This window comes from Euphorbia lathyris, chromosome 5 (genome assembly GCF_963576675.1).
Source record: "Euphorbia lathyris chromosome 5, ddEupLath1.1, whole genome shotgun sequence".
Classification (NCBI taxonomy): Eukaryota; Viridiplantae; Streptophyta; class Magnoliopsida; order Malpighiales; family Euphorbiaceae; genus Euphorbia; species Euphorbia lathyris.
In genome coordinates this window covers 1,439,556-1,455,076 of record NC_088914.1, presented here as the reverse complement: position 1 = coordinate 1,455,076, position 15,521 = coordinate 1,439,556, and the positions used below count along the sequence as shown (strand labels likewise).

Genomic DNA, 15,521 nt, shown 5'->3' with positions numbered 1-15,521 from the left:
AAAGTCAATTAGGTTCATTAATCACGTTTCTGAACTAAGTAAAAATTATCAGTTGAGTCATGGATAAATTACACCCATGACAACTGAACTTTACGCATTTTAACATTGTGGCCATTGAATTTCAAATCTTAACGGTATGACCACTAAACTTTACACTTTTTAGCACCAGTGACCACTCAACTTTAACCAAGTCCTCAAATGACCGTTAATGACCTCAAAATAAAAATATTCAAGAATTAAAATTGTTCAGAATGATATTTATCATGAAACTACATTTTTTATTTTCCAAAATCACATGTTTTGGATCTTTCTCTCTCATAAACAAACATCACCTAAATGATCTCAAAACGAAAATTTTCAAGAATTAAAGTTCCTTACAATGTCATTAAATCTTCAAATTTTTTTATTTTCAGACCGCCAGGGGTCGTTTTGAGGCGTTGAGTGACCACCGGTGTTAAAAAATGTAAAATTCAGTGGCCATACGGTTAAGAATTGAACTTCAATGGCCACAATGTTAAATGGATAAAGTTCAATGGTCATGGGTGTAATTTACCCATTAAGTCATCATCCTAAATAAAAATCATTTATTGAGTCTTTATCGAAAATCATCCGGTTGAACAGTTTCAGACTATGTTTCCCAAATTCATTTTGAGCCAACACTCAATTCATAATTTTTGCTTAGTTCAGAAACTTAATTGATGATTTTGATAGTTTAAGGTTCTAATTGATTTTGAAGTTTTAGTTTAGGTTGAAGTTCATAAATTGGATCAATTTGAGAAACAATTCATCAAACTGTTTTTTCGATCATGAATCTTGTTATCTACACTTCACACACGTATGCCATTTTATCAGTAACAAATCACAAACATATGTTAGCATGTGAAAAAATAAAAAAATAAATCTACTGTCTTTTTTGTATGAATTGGATAAAAAATTCAAAAAATTCACCGAATTTATAAATATTAATCTCTAATTCTATTATTAAATTATAAAAAACATGAAATCTCTTTTTAGAATAAATTGTTATGCAATTGGTGCAGAATAAGGAACACAAATATCTATCTTTTATAATAGTGTCTGAAATTGACCTAATTTATCAACGTTAGAGGTAAAATTGCCATTGGCTTCCAATATTATGGTAAAATTGCACAATTTTAGACGTTAGAGGTAAAATTGCTCCTGATTCAAAACGTTAGGAGTATTTTTACACATTAACACGATAAGATATTTGTGTTTTATAATAATGTTTTAAATTGACTCAACTTGTCAAATTAAACGTTAAAATTGCTTTTGACATCAGGAGTAAAATTGTACCATTATAGACATTTAGAGTAAAATTGTTCCTGACTGTAAACGTTTACAACATTTTTTACACCTTATAAAAAAACATTTTCTAAAATATATATATATATATATTTTTTTTATAGAAAAAATTTATATATTTTTATACATGTAAATAAAAATACTCGTATTTGTTATAAAAAAAACTCGTATTTAATAAAATAAAGGGTAAATTTCAAATAAAATCCCTATGGTTTCACTAATTTTCAGATAAAGGACTGTGGTTTACTTTTTGTCAAAACGAGGATTGAGGTTTCACACTTGGATTAATGCTATTAAAATCATATTTAACGACCTGAAAATGAAAATTTTCAAGAACTAAAGTTGTTCAATGTCATATTTTCTATGGAACTACATTTTCGATTATTGAAAATCATCTTTTTTGGAACTTTCTCTCTCTAAAAATGAACTTTCTCTCTCTTTACCAAACATCATCTAAATAATCTCAAAATAAAAAAGTTGAAGAATTAAAGTTGCTTAGAATATTAGTATTTCTTAAAATATGTCATTTTTGAAGTCGTCAAGGGTGATTTTAATAGTATCAATCGAAAAAGTCCTTATTTTGCTAAAGTTGAAAACCCCAATCCTCATTTTATAACAAATACGAGTATTTTTTTCATTTTCAGGTCGTTAAATATGATTTTAATAGCATTAATCCAAGTGCGAAACCTCAATCCTCGTTTTGACAAAAAGTAAACCACAATCCTTTATCTGAAAATTAGTGAAACCACATGAGTTTTATTTGAAATTTACTCTAAAATAAAAAAAATCTTATTTTACTGAAAAGCCCATAAAATTAACTCTGAGAAACAAAGGCCCAGCCCATCTTATTATTCACAAAAACATAACAGGAAAAAGGCGCCAATTAAAAAAAAGGCGCAATTTCAACAAAAAAAATTATTTGGAGCCAAAATTAATTTGGCGCGAAAATCTATAAATAATAAAGAAATAATATATTTTTTATTAATTAAAATATTATTTATTCATTTTACGTCATCTGTATCTCAGTATTCCCCCAAATTTACAAAACCTTCCATATCCGGAGCGGTTAAATTCTGAAGTAGTAGGTGAGTGTTTTTCTTGCTTCAGAGTTCAGATTCTTCAATTAATTCCTAATTTTCTCATAAATTTAGTGGTTTCTTTTGATTTCTACTTCACTTTTTGGATTAGGGTTTTGAAATTTGTTGTAACGAAGCAAATGGCGGAGGTAATCGATGTCGATTCATATACCGGAACGAACACCCAATCTCAGCCGAAGAAAACCCTAAAGCGGAAGCGGAAGTCGTCAGTATCGTCTTTGCTGCTTCATAAGTTGACGAATGAGCAGAAGGAAGCGCATATTGAGGTTTTGAAGAAAGAACTTGAGGGTCTTTTTGGGTATTATAGAGAAGTTATGGATCAGAAAGTGGGGTTTGGGTTTGGGGCGGATTTAGGGGGGAGTGAGGGTAATAGTTTGAATGGAAGGGTTGGGTTGTTGATGGAGGAGAGTCAGTTGGCGCTTTCGAAATTAGTGGCGGAGATACATTTTAGGTTGTCGGAGGAGAGGGGTAAGGGAAATGAAGATGTTACTTTGGCTATGGTGAAGACTGCTGTGTTGTTTGTTGGACAAAGAGTGTTGTACGGAGTGCCTAATGTGCATGCTGATGTTTTGGAGGATGAGACTCAGGCTTGTCTATGGTGTTGGGAGGTAATTGATTTTTGTTCAATTTTTTAGGTTTTCTTGATTTGTGGAAATTTAATAGAAAATGAAAAAATTAAATAGAATATTGAAATACGAAATAAAGCAAAAAGATTTTCGAAATTTGAAAGAAAAGATAAAAAAAAATTCAAGATATTGGGTTTGTTTGTATGTATTTAAGGAAAGAAGTTCTTGGCATTGAATTGCTATTTTCAGCTTACTTCTGTGATTAGAAATGGATTCTGTGCTTTTGGGCGTGAATAACCTTCTCGATATTGATGGGTTTATTCAAGTTTTAATTGTTAGTAATTCCCAGTCTTTTATCATTCATCCCGTTGTTGATTTGTTAATGCGGAGGAGGACATTCTTGTTATGTTAACTTTGTCTAATCAATGTCTCTCTTGATCACATTCGTGATGTCTTTTATCATCAGGTTAACTAGTAATCTAATTTGTGTTGCTATTGTTGTAGACGAGAGACCTGAAGTTGATGCCAAAATGTTTGCGTGGTGCATTAAAAGCTAGGCGTATGTGTCGGAAGAAGATTCACGAAAGAGTTAGTGCTGTTTCTGGTAAGCAAACGTGTCATCAAAAGTTATTAGTTCTTCATTTTGCTGCCAGATTATAGAACTATGATTTTTTTTATAGTGGTAAAGCCCATCAATGAAGGTCTTCTTTTTCATAATCTTTTCATAACTGCCCACCTCTTAACAAGCTGACCAATGTCAGATGTCTCTTACTGGTAGACCAGGTATAGAGTCAGTCAGACAATTTTCGCTGCAAAGTCAGCAATAGGATCAGCTTAAATTTTGCTTTGTCTTCTTCTTGTTTCCCTTTCTTAATCTTTGTTAATATCAGCATTTGGTTTGGCAATATATGTGCTGAAAATGTTCCTTTTTTTCCTTAGGGTCTGCTTGTTTTGGGGTTAGAGGAGTTTAAGTAATCAGAGGTTATTTAGCTAACCTTGCTTGGACAGGAGTTTAAATGGAGGTGGGGTTAAATGGGTGTTAAATGAAGATTAGAAAACCTTGAAATAACCTCCCAATTTCAGTCCCACCAAATTGGTGGGATTTGGAGGTTAACTAGATAACCTCCCCTTTCCTCTCTTTAACGAACCTTGTCAAACCTTCATACAAGCAGACCCTTAGAAAAGCTTTGGCATGCTGGTCTTAAAGACCAGCCTTATTATGTTGTTCATTTTTCATTAGATAACGTTGTCAAGCGTTTTGTGGTGTATGACATACTTCAGAGGTGATAACTGCATTAAAAAAGTTGGAGGATGATCAGAGTTACAAAGATGATTTGATGAAAGCATCAGAAAAGCTATGTAAAGCATTAGATGAGGTGGAAATTCGTTCATTTGTGGATATCATGATACAGAAAAATGGTGCCGAGATGTACCTATCTAACTTTGTCCTGTTCTTTTTTCTTAAATCTATATCTTCTCTTTATTATAAATTAGTTGTTATTATTACAGGGCAGATAAAGAAGCAAAAAAAGAACAAAAATTGCTCATCAAGCAATTGGAGAAAAATAAACGACAGGCCGTTAAGGAGAAAAAGATGATGGACCTTGAACATGAAAAAGAAAAGAAGCAAACGGTATGTGCATTTCTCTTTTGATTGTGTCTCCACTTCTTTCTGCAATGACATGAATATGCTGTTTAGTTTGCATAATAATGGTTTGGAATGCCAGAAAAGTTAAAGAGAAGTAGTCTTTAATTTCGCTCTAGGATTCTAGGAAGCTAACTGGATGTGGAATTCTTAATTGTAATTGCATTGAATTGGATAGATGTCTAGATGCAGTGTCAGAGACAAGAACAAGCATTTGAGTGTTTGCTTGTATTTGCATGATAACTAGTCTGTCACCGAGTAATCATATTGGTCTATTTATTTAGGAGAAAGAGCAAAAGCGATTGCAGGAGGAGGCAGAAAAAGATGAGAAGCGTCGTGAAAAAGAAGAAACTGAAATGAGAAAGCAACTAAGAAAGCAGCAAGAGGAAGTTGAGAAAGAACAACGTCGTAAAGAGAAAGAGGAAGCTGAACTGAAAAAGCGAATTGCCATACAGAAGCAGGCCTCAATCATGGAACGCTTTCTGAAAAGAAGTAAATCAACTTCACCATGCCAAAATGGTGAGACTTCAACCAAAGCAAGCCCATCTATATCAGTTAGCAATCCAAGTCATGAGTTGCCTGATGCAGTTACTATAGCAATGGACTCCATTCTTTCATCAAATGATGATATTAGTGTTGATGATATTCGCAAGTAGGTCCCATACTCCCTAGGATCCTAGCACCACTTTTTTTTCGCCCTTTTCCACTTAATTTTACTGGCATCCAATGTCTTTTAATGAGCAAGACTAATATGCTTTGCAGGTCACATTTATCTTCATGGAATCATCTAGGTCTTACTATTCGTACAAATGGAAAACAGCATTGGAGCATTCGTAAGAAACCTAAGACTGAATTATTCAAGGAGCTCAAGCTATCTGCCAATAGGGAAGGGCCCCAGGATGATGAGTTGAATGTAGAGAAGCTTGTAGGAGGATGGGGGGAGCAATCTTCTGATAGATCGTGTGTAGCTAATTCAGAGAGTTCTGATGTTAAAAAGTGCAAACGGAGGAAGCAGTTGCTCCAGTTTGACAAGAGTCACAGACCTGCATTTTTTGGTATTTGGCCTAAGAAAAGGTGAACATCTTTTCCTTGAGATCTTGTGTGTGCATCTACATCAAATATATAAAGTATAGCCTAAAATTCTTAGAATTAAGGGTCAAAATGGCCCCCTAAGTTGGCATTCATGGTCATTTTAGCCCAAATCGAAGTTTAGGTATCAACTCAGTCCCGAAGTCGGTAAAACTTGACAAATTCGCCTAAATTTGACAAACTTTTAGGTATTAAAACTGATTGCTTTTGGGCTAATTTGTTAACTTCTGCCAAATTCACGGCTGAGTTTGCAGCATCTATGTAATCTGAGTTGAATACTATGTATTATTCTTCAAAGAGTGTGATCAAACATGCTTCAAGCTCAAAGCCATGTGTACCAAAATCCTATTTGGATTTGGAGTTGTTTTGCCTTTTCAGGATTTGCAGCTAAATTATTACTCTTCTATTGATTTATGAGAACTTGTTCTGTCATGCTTGGACATTCGATCCTTGTGCAAAATTTGCCTTTGTGCCAACTGCTCCATATATTTTTAATAACATTGTCTGCATCACCATTGATATGTCATCAAATTATAGTACTGTCTTTTCATTGGCTAATATCATCCATTGAGATGTTGCCCTTTGTTTTACTACTATATATTTATGAATTGGTGGGTGGATGTTATCAGTAATGTTATTGGACCACGACACCCTTTAAGAAAGGAACCAGAGTTGGAATATGATGTTGATAGTGATGAAGAATGGGAAGAGGTGTGTTCTTCAAACTGTTCAGATAAAAGTTAAGAATAAGAGAAAGATATCCTAAATGGCATTGTAATGACTTATTGTACAGGAGGATCCTGGTGAAAACCTCTCAGATTGTGATAAGGATGAAGAAGAAGAAGGTTTAGAGGAAGGATGTTCAAAAGACGAGGACGAAAGTGAAGATGAATTTTTTGTGCCTGATGGATACCTCTCAGAAAATGAGGTGAGGAAACCAAAGCCTTTGCCCCATTCTGAATTGCATTTTGTTTATCGGTGTTTTCGTCCTCTTATTTTCCCACTTTTTGCTTTTGGTTATCATAACTGCATTAGGACCTTTTATTTGGCATATTTAGCATGCATCTAGAGGGCGAGCCTTGACGCAACGGTAAAACGTTGTTGTCGTGTGACCAGAGGTCACGGGTTCGAGTCTTAGGAGCGGCCCCTTGCCAATTAAATTGGCAAGGGAAGGCTTGCCCCCAATACACCCTTGTGGTGGGACCCCTCCCCGGACCCTCGCTCAGCGGGGACGCGTAATGCGACCGGGCCGCCCTATTTAGCATGCATCTCCAATGTGATATATGTCGGATATTAAAATGAATTGGGCCTTTAACTATCAACTTAAGCTTTTAGTTCAATTGGTTCCATGACATGGTATCGGAGCCTCTTTGATCAAGTGATCAAGGGTTAGATTCCTTGCAACCATGTTTGTTGATTTAATTTCTCGACATGGTAATCTAGGCCTTTGTTGTGCACGCTTCAAGCCTGTGGGTATTCGCGTGCAGGGTGTGTCAGCTATTAAATGAATCGGGCCTTAAACTATCAGCTTAAGCTTTGAGTTCAATTGGTTCTATGACAATATATATTAATGATACTCGTGTTTGCCATATGGTTTTCTATACACACGCTCTTCTTGTTAGATGTTGATTCTCTTGGTGCAGTTTTTATTCTTCGTTTTTACTTTTCGCCTTGACATTGCTTAACCTTAGGTTTTAGAAGTGCATAAGTTTTCAAATCTACGAAAGCGACTGTGTACAGCTGCCTATTACTTTAGACATTTATATCCATTATTGTTTACCTTTTGCATTCAGGGAGTTGAAGTTGACAGAATGGAAATCGATCCCTCGGTTGAAGAAGCTAAAGGGTCATCCAATTGCAATCAGGACTTGGAGAGTGATGAATTCCGTAAATTGCTTCAACAGCAAAAGTTTTTGAACAATTTAACAGAAAGTGCCCTTCGGAAAAATCAGCCTTTAATCATATCAAACTTGATGCATGAGAAACTCCCCTTATTAGAGGCAGAGGATCTAACAGGTACTTCTAAATTGGAAAAGACATGTTTGGAAGCTCTTTCTATGCGTACTTTTCCTGGCGCGCCACATGTAGAAATATCAAATATCAATATACAAGCTGAAGATCAAGATGCTTGCTTTTCGAGCAGCAAGGTCAACAGTTCACAAAGCTCAACGGCGACAGCTATACAAGAATTAGATATGCCTACAATCGTAAGTTCTGGTTTTATGAGAGAAATGACAAACTTCAAGAGATGCTTATCTCGTGCGAATTAATTTTTATTACGATTGCATCCTATATTTTGTTACTGATTGCAATCTTAATGACAGGTTTCTACAATCCAATCTTGCTCACAGAGTATCAATAAAGTGTTGGAGTCCTTGCAACAAAAGTTCCCTACTGTGCCAAAGACTCAATTAAGAAGTAGAGTTCGTGAGATATCGAGCTTCGTGGACAACCATTGGAAGGTTAGCTTTCTGTTCTAGATGTCATTCCCTGCATGATGACCCCTTTTTATTTATTGGCTTAATACCCCGTACCTATGTTGCACGCAAACTCTTCTTCATTAGTGTTTCCGTGTTTCGTGTCTCTTTCCGTTTCTGTTTCTTTTCCGTTTCTATTACCGTTTCCTAGCTAATTTTTCTTAAAAATAACGTTTCCCAGTATCCGTTTCCGTGCAACATAGCCCCGTACTTGTCCAAGAAAGTCAAAGAGTTCTATTTGCCCCCTGAACTTGACTAAAGTGACCAATTGACTCTCTGAAGGATACCTACTAGCTCCTGAACTTTCTTAAAGTGATTTATTAGCTCCCTAAACTTGTTTAAGGTGTTCACGTTTCAGCTTTTCCAAAATCTCTCCTTACTCCGCCACGTGAATTATAGGGGGTGAATAGGTCATTTTAAACAAGTTCAGGGGTAAATTGAACATTTTAAAATTACACGGAGGTAATTGACTTTTTTTGGACAAGTACCGGGGGCTAGGGATGTATCAAGCCTTATTTATTTGTTATTTTTTTCATTTAGAACAACTTTGTGATGCTCGACAGAAAAAATGTTTGATTTGCAGGAGTTTCATGCATCTTTTTTGTGCATTTGGCTCGGGGTTTTAATTTATATATTACGATAAACCAACGCGGTTATTTAGGCATTTATTTTACATTTAGCTGTTCATCTCCTTGTTTAGACTTCCAGATTGTTGTTGTTCTATCTGATGCTTGAAATTAGTTAAAAAAATTGTTGCCTTCCCGCTAAACCGAACATGAACACGTGCAACAATCATTCGATTTACGGATAGATGAATGGAATATCTAAAGGTTTCATCTTGTAATGCAGGTCAAGAAAGAAATTCTGGAAGAAGTTGGCATACGTATATCGCCAGGTACTTATATCTCTAACCTGTGTAATAGTAATTAGAGGTGGCAATTTCGTGTTTCGTGTCAAAATCGTGTTATCTCATATATATATTCCATATGGTTTTATATGTTATAAATGCTAGAAAAATGATTTTCATGTCAATCGTGTTGTGTTAGTTGGGTTGTCTCTGTAAATTGTGTTTTCGTGTCAGAAATTGCCGTAATACAGTTGTTATCTGATGAATCAGTGAAAGGCGGAGTAAGGATGCCGAATATTTCCACATTTTTCTCAAAGAGGTGTTTGCCTCCAGCTGCTAAAAGCATCAATCCGGAGAACTGTAGCTGAGAAACCACCGTATGTTAACTCGAATCTGTAGGTAGCCCACTTTTTATTTCGGTTTGCTTGCCGTTTTGCCAGTGTAAAATTTCCGTCTTGCAAGGTAGATGTTTGTATTTTGTTCTTATAGCAGTGAAATGTAATGTAGTAAAAATTGCATCAAACATCTGACCTATAACTGGGTTTCATACAAAATGGACTGTATTTTATTTTCAATTTTTGAAATGCAGGTCGAATCGGATTGAATAGACTGTAAAAATTGGAACTCTCCCAACTTGTTTGGTTCGTGAAATAGGGCGGAAATAGAATATAGCTATTCCTAGAGAATAGTTGTTTTAACTTTGGAATCTCTGATACGTTACTCTAATACGTTTGTATCCTCGATGGAAAAATGTGAAAAACAAAAAAAACTGTAAAAATGCGAAAAAAGAGAAATGTTCAAAAATAGGAAAATGTAAAAAATGGTAGAAACATGAAAAACGATGAGTAATTTCTTGTATCCTATGGTCCTGTTTGGGAATTAGCTGTTAGCTGATTACATTAGCTTATTTGACTAGCTGATTTGATTAGCTGTTTGTGTAGACCTGTTTGGTAAAAATTAGCTGATTGATAATAGCGGTTTGTGCAAAAAGACGAATAAGGGCATTAATTTTGGCGCAGGAGAAGAGGGAGTCTATCTGTTAGGGTTAAAGAAGTTCATTAATTTTAATATTGAAAAAGCTTATTTTAAGAGCTTTTTCTAAATTAGCGTTTTCATCCCAAAACTCTCTCTACCAAACACTCTAATTAGCGGTTTCAGTGGTCAAACCTCTAAAGTTGGTCAAAACCGCTCTTTTTATCCCAAAACGTTTTTTACCAAACATGGCCTATATCTTTTTATATAGGGTTCGAATAATCTCATTAAAATTGAATAGTATTAAAATCCGTACCAGTTGACATGGCGGATCTAAGATAAGGGATGATGGACTTCCACAACTCTGTCATATAATGTAGATGTAGGGCTATTTACATGGAAGTCACAAAAACTCTAAATAAATACAACACAATCAAATTACTAAGTTTTATTCCAAAAAAATCAAAGATGATAACTTTATTGTGAAAATGTCATTTAATCAATAAATCCTATATTTTTTTGGATAAATTTTCTATTTTGTTAATCTAACACTATCTTTGTTTGACAATTCTTCTTATTTTCTGGTTTTGACATTAACTTTGTTTGTGCATTCTTCTTATCTTCACATTAAGGTGTATGTGCATGTGAACACTACTATACAGTAAAAATGTCAAATAGTAAAAATGTCAAATATGTATACTGGCATTAGAAAATTAGTGATTTGTTTATATTTGGCTAAACACATCATTTGCGTCCTGAATTGGTTTTCTGAACTTTCAAAGTGTCTCAATAGACCTCCCTCCCCTCCCAATTTGTATAAAATGTTCAGTTATTCTTCTAAACTTGCGTAAAATGTAATCAATTGATCACTCGTTTGAAAAAAAGTAAGTTAAATGCGGAAGATGTATTGCACGTGTCTTAAAAAAAGTAAGCCGATCAAGATCGGGGTATGTGGTTCTAATATTAGAGAAGACAAGTTTCATAATTGAATAAGTAATAACTTTAGTAATAACTTTATTTTGAATCATGTAACATTTCAAGATGTGTAGAATACATCTTTCGTATTTAACTTATTTTTTTTTTTGCGACCGAGTTATAAATTGGTTACATTTTACGCAAGTTCAGGGAGCTAACTGTACATTTTATGCAAGTTGATGGGGCTAGCGGAACACTCTGAAAGTTCAGGGGGGCAAATGATGTATTTAGCCTTTATATTTTAAAAATGAAAATAATGATGGAAGAAAAAAAAAACATAGCAGAAGTTGCAAATTCAAAGTATTGGAAAGGATGGGATGGGACCTGTTCATGGGTCGGGCTAGGCCCAACAGATGTTTGTCTAAAAATGTTCAGTCCAAACTCAGCCCAGCCAACTGTTAATTTAGGCGGACTCGAGTCGGGCTGGGGTGGGACCAAAACTCAAATCCCAAACCCAGCCCATATAAACCCACTTAAATATATATATGTATCTTTTTTAATAATTAAAAATTAAATTTATATTTAAAAATAAATATTAATATATAAATTTATTAATTTATTAATAGGTGGATCGAATTGGACCGATCCGTGCTATTTTTATAAATCTCAAACCCGTCCAAAAAAGAGACGATCTTTTACAGGCCTAGGTCGGTTTGGGCCTAAAAATAAATTTTCATGTTTAAACCCGGATCAAGAGTATAGGCCCAAGTGGATACCCAGACCCGTGAACAGGTGTAGAAAGGATGTGGGTAGTTGAAACATGAATATAGGAATGAGGTAATAGAAAGGCCTAATTACAAATCTAGCCTAACTAAGAGGGGTCATTTACATATCTAACTCACTTTGCTTCCATTTTATCAAATTAGACTATTTCATCCACTTTGGACAAAATTACCTTTAGTTCTATTGATCGATGGATCGATTTCTGACATCAATCGTTAGCGATTTTTGAGATTTTTGAAGTATTATGTTCAATTTCCCGTAGAAATGATATGTTTTTAGCTTATATGTCTGCTTTTCTCACTGGTCTTGCCTCTTTCTTCATATATAATGGTATCGTTTCAATTTTCACAATTTTCCACCATTTTTCTCAATTGTTGTCGCATTTGTGATGAAATTTGTCGCATTTCATCACAAATGCGACAACAGTTGTTGCATTTCGTCGCAAATGCAACAACTCTTGTCGCAGATGTGATGAATTCGTCCAAAATGGATGAAATTGTCTAATTTGGTAAGATGGAAGCAAAGTGGATTAGATATGTAAATGACCCCTCTTAATTGGGTTAGATTTGTAATTGACCCTAATAGAAATGAATTATAAATATGGAAAATAATCTTTAATTGATATTTAAATAAATAAATTTATTCTACCAAAAAAAAAAAATTAAATTCCATTAACTGCTAATTTGACAAAAACAATAATTACTTAAGTGAGATTATGATATTTCAAACTAAAAAGACAATGAAAGTCAAATTGAAAAGACATTTAACTGTTAAAAATAATTTAAAAGTGAAGGTCTGAGCAATTAAAGCCCATCCAACATTTAAGTAGATTTGTCCCCCCAACTTTTTCCTGATACTGTATTTAGTCCTTCTATTTTCAAAAACACATGGTAAGGTCCATAACCTTTTTCTCAGTGAACTGTTTAGTCATTCTGTCTGTTTATTAGACTTTTTACCGTTTATGACTTCGGAAATGACTAAATTACCCTTTACTATTTACCTTCAAACTTCAGAAGAGAAAATCCAATTTAAAAGAATAAGCTATTTGTATGGAGAACAAGAAAAAGAACAGACCCAATGCTTACGAATTAGAACGATTAAGAAGAAGAACACTCAAAGTTGATTTGAGATGCATTAGAGTTTAAAGGAAAGAAAAATAAAGGAAAAGAAGAACGCAAATCCAAATTGACTAACAGAATCTTCATGAGAGTCGAACAACATGGACTAAACAGTTCACCGAGAAAAACGTTAGGGACTAAACAGTTCACCAAGAAAAACGTTAGGGATTTTACCGTGTATGTTTTAAAATACAGTGACTAAACAGTGTGTTTTGTCAAATTATAGGGACTAATAAATTAATTACCCTAAAATAAATAATCCTTCAATAGGTGATTTTGGGAGTTTTTTTTTACCCTTTAGTTAATGTATCACTAGATTAGTTAGATGTAGCAACCGATATTTTGGAATTTTTTTATTTCTGATGTAATATTATGTTGAATGTTTTTTTTTTTGGGTTTAGGGGTTATTTGTTCCCAATAAGCAACTTGAAAAGTTATTTGTTCTGATTAAACAATTTGAGGGGTTGTTTGTTCTAAATAAGCAAGTTGAGGGAGTTAGTTATCACAAGTTTAAGTTTGGGGGGTCAGTTGCAGTATTGGGATAACTTGGAGGGGCTGCAAAGATATTAAGCCCATTTAAGTGTGTATGTGGTTGAAGTGGTTGGGAAGTTTAAATAGTTAGTTGGTTAAGTGGTGTTATTAGTTATTAAGAAGGCTTAATACATTATTTGCCCCTGAAATTGGATAAAAAATTTGGGGTTAAGGTGCAAAAATACCCCTAATGTTTTGGGTTAGGAGCAATTTTATCTTTAATATCTAAAATAGTGCAATTTTATCCCTAACGTTGGAAGCCAAGAGCAATTTTATCCCTAACGTTGATAAATTTGGTCAATTTGAGAAATAATTCATCAAACTGTCTTCTCGGTCATGAATCTTGTTATCTATACTTCACATGTGTGTCATTTTATCAGTAACACATCACAAACATATGTTGGGATATGAAAAAAAATATACTGTCTTTTATACGAATTAGAGAAAAAAATTCAAAAAATTCACCGAATTTATAAATATTAATCTTCACTTCTATTATTAAATTACAGAAAACATGAAATCATTTTTCAGAACGAATTGATATGCAATTGGTACAAAACAAGGAACACAAATATATGTGTTTTATAATAGTATCTGAAATTGACCCAAATTATCAACTTTATGGGTAAAATTGCTATTGGCTACAAACTTTAGGGGTAAAATTGTACCATTTTAGATGTTAGGGGTAAAATTATACCATTTTAGACGTTAGAGATAAAATTGCTCCTGAAACATTAGGAGTATTTTTGTACCTTAACCCTAAATTACATACATGGAAAAAGGGTTAATGTGCAAAAATACCCTTAACATTTTGAGTCATGAGCAATTTTATCCATAATGTCTAAAATGACGCATTTTTACACCTAGCGATGGAAGCTAAGAACAATTTTATCCTTAACGTTGATAAATTGGGTCAATTTAAGAAATAATTCATCAAACTATCTTCTCGGTCATGAATCTTGTCATCTACACTTCACACGTGCTTCATTTTATCAGTAACAAATCATAAACATATGTTGGGATGTGAAAAAAATAAAAAAAATATACTATCTTTTGTACGAATTAGACAAAAAATTCAAAAAATTCACCGAATTTATAAATATTAATCTTCAATTCTATTATTAAATTACAAAAAACATGAAATCATTTTTTCAGAACGAATTGATATGCAATTGGTGCAAAATAAGGAATAAAAATATGTGTTATCAAAGTTAGAGGTAAAATTGCTCTTAGCTACAAACATTAGGGGTAAAATTGTACCATTTTAGACGTTAGAGATAAAAATTATACCGTTTTAGACTTTAAGGATAAAATTGCTCCTGACCCAAGTCGTTAGGAGTATTTTTTGCAACCCTAAATTATATATATAGAAAAAGGGTTAAGGTGCAACAATACCCTTAACGTTTTGGGTCCGGAGCAGTTTTATCCCTAACATCTAAAATGATGCAATTTTACCTCTAACAATAGAAGCTAATAGCAATTTTACCCCCAACGTTGATAAATTGGATCAATTTGAGAAATAATTCATCAAACTGTGTTCTCGGTCATGAATCTTATCATCTACACTTCACACGTGCGTCATTTTATCAGTAACAAATCACAAACATATGTTGAGATGTGAAAAAAATAAAAAAATATACTGTTTTTTTTTTGTACGAATTAGACAAAAAAAAATTCACCGAATTTATAAATATTAATCTCCATTCTATTATTAAATTACAAAAATATATGAAATTCTTTTTTTTAGAATGAATTGATATGCAATTGGTGCAAAATAAGGAATAAAAATATGTGTTTTTATAATAGTGTCTGAAATTGATCCAAATTATCAACATTAGGGATATATCATGGAAATATAGTGGCTATTTGTATACTTGTTCATGCTTGGACTGGGTCTGATCGAGTTTTAAACTAAACTATCTTATCCAAATCTAACTCAGCCCGCATTATATCTATAATGGACTACTAAAGAAAAAACGATTCGCAGCCCAGTTCAACTAATATATATTTGGGAAAATTACAAAGAAATTCAACTTTTAAAAATTATTTACAATAATATCAAGTCATAATTTTGAATGTCAAACTAGTAAAATCAATACTTTTAATATATTTTAAGGATTAGAATTTTTAAATTAGAAGTCTAGAATATATTTTTTAG

At 33.5% G+C, this 15,521-nt stretch overlaps 1 protein-coding gene across 1 annotated transcript; it reads left to right on the top strand.

The window, feature by feature from the left end:
- The first annotated feature begins 2,318 nt into the window (after nucleotides 1–2,318).
- On the top strand, nucleotides 2,319–9,662 carry LOC136230394 (chromatin assembly factor 1 subunit FAS1). The gene is made up of 13 exons (XM_066019461.1): nucleotides 2,319–2,408; nucleotides 2,512–3,028; nucleotides 3,491–3,590; nucleotides 4,268–4,415; nucleotides 4,496–4,619; nucleotides 4,916–5,283; nucleotides 5,394–5,705; nucleotides 6,350–6,431; nucleotides 6,514–6,648; nucleotides 7,514–7,927; nucleotides 8,045–8,182; nucleotides 9,047–9,092; nucleotides 9,315–9,662. Exons 2-13 carry the CDS (start codon nucleotides 2,540–2,542, stop codon nucleotides 9,410–9,412), a joined length of 2,454 nt encoding a protein of 817 aa, XP_065875533.1. The 5' UTR covers nucleotides 2,319–2,408; nucleotides 2,512–2,539; the 3' UTR covers nucleotides 9,413–9,662.
- Nucleotides 9,663–15,521: the final 5,859 nt, after the last annotated feature.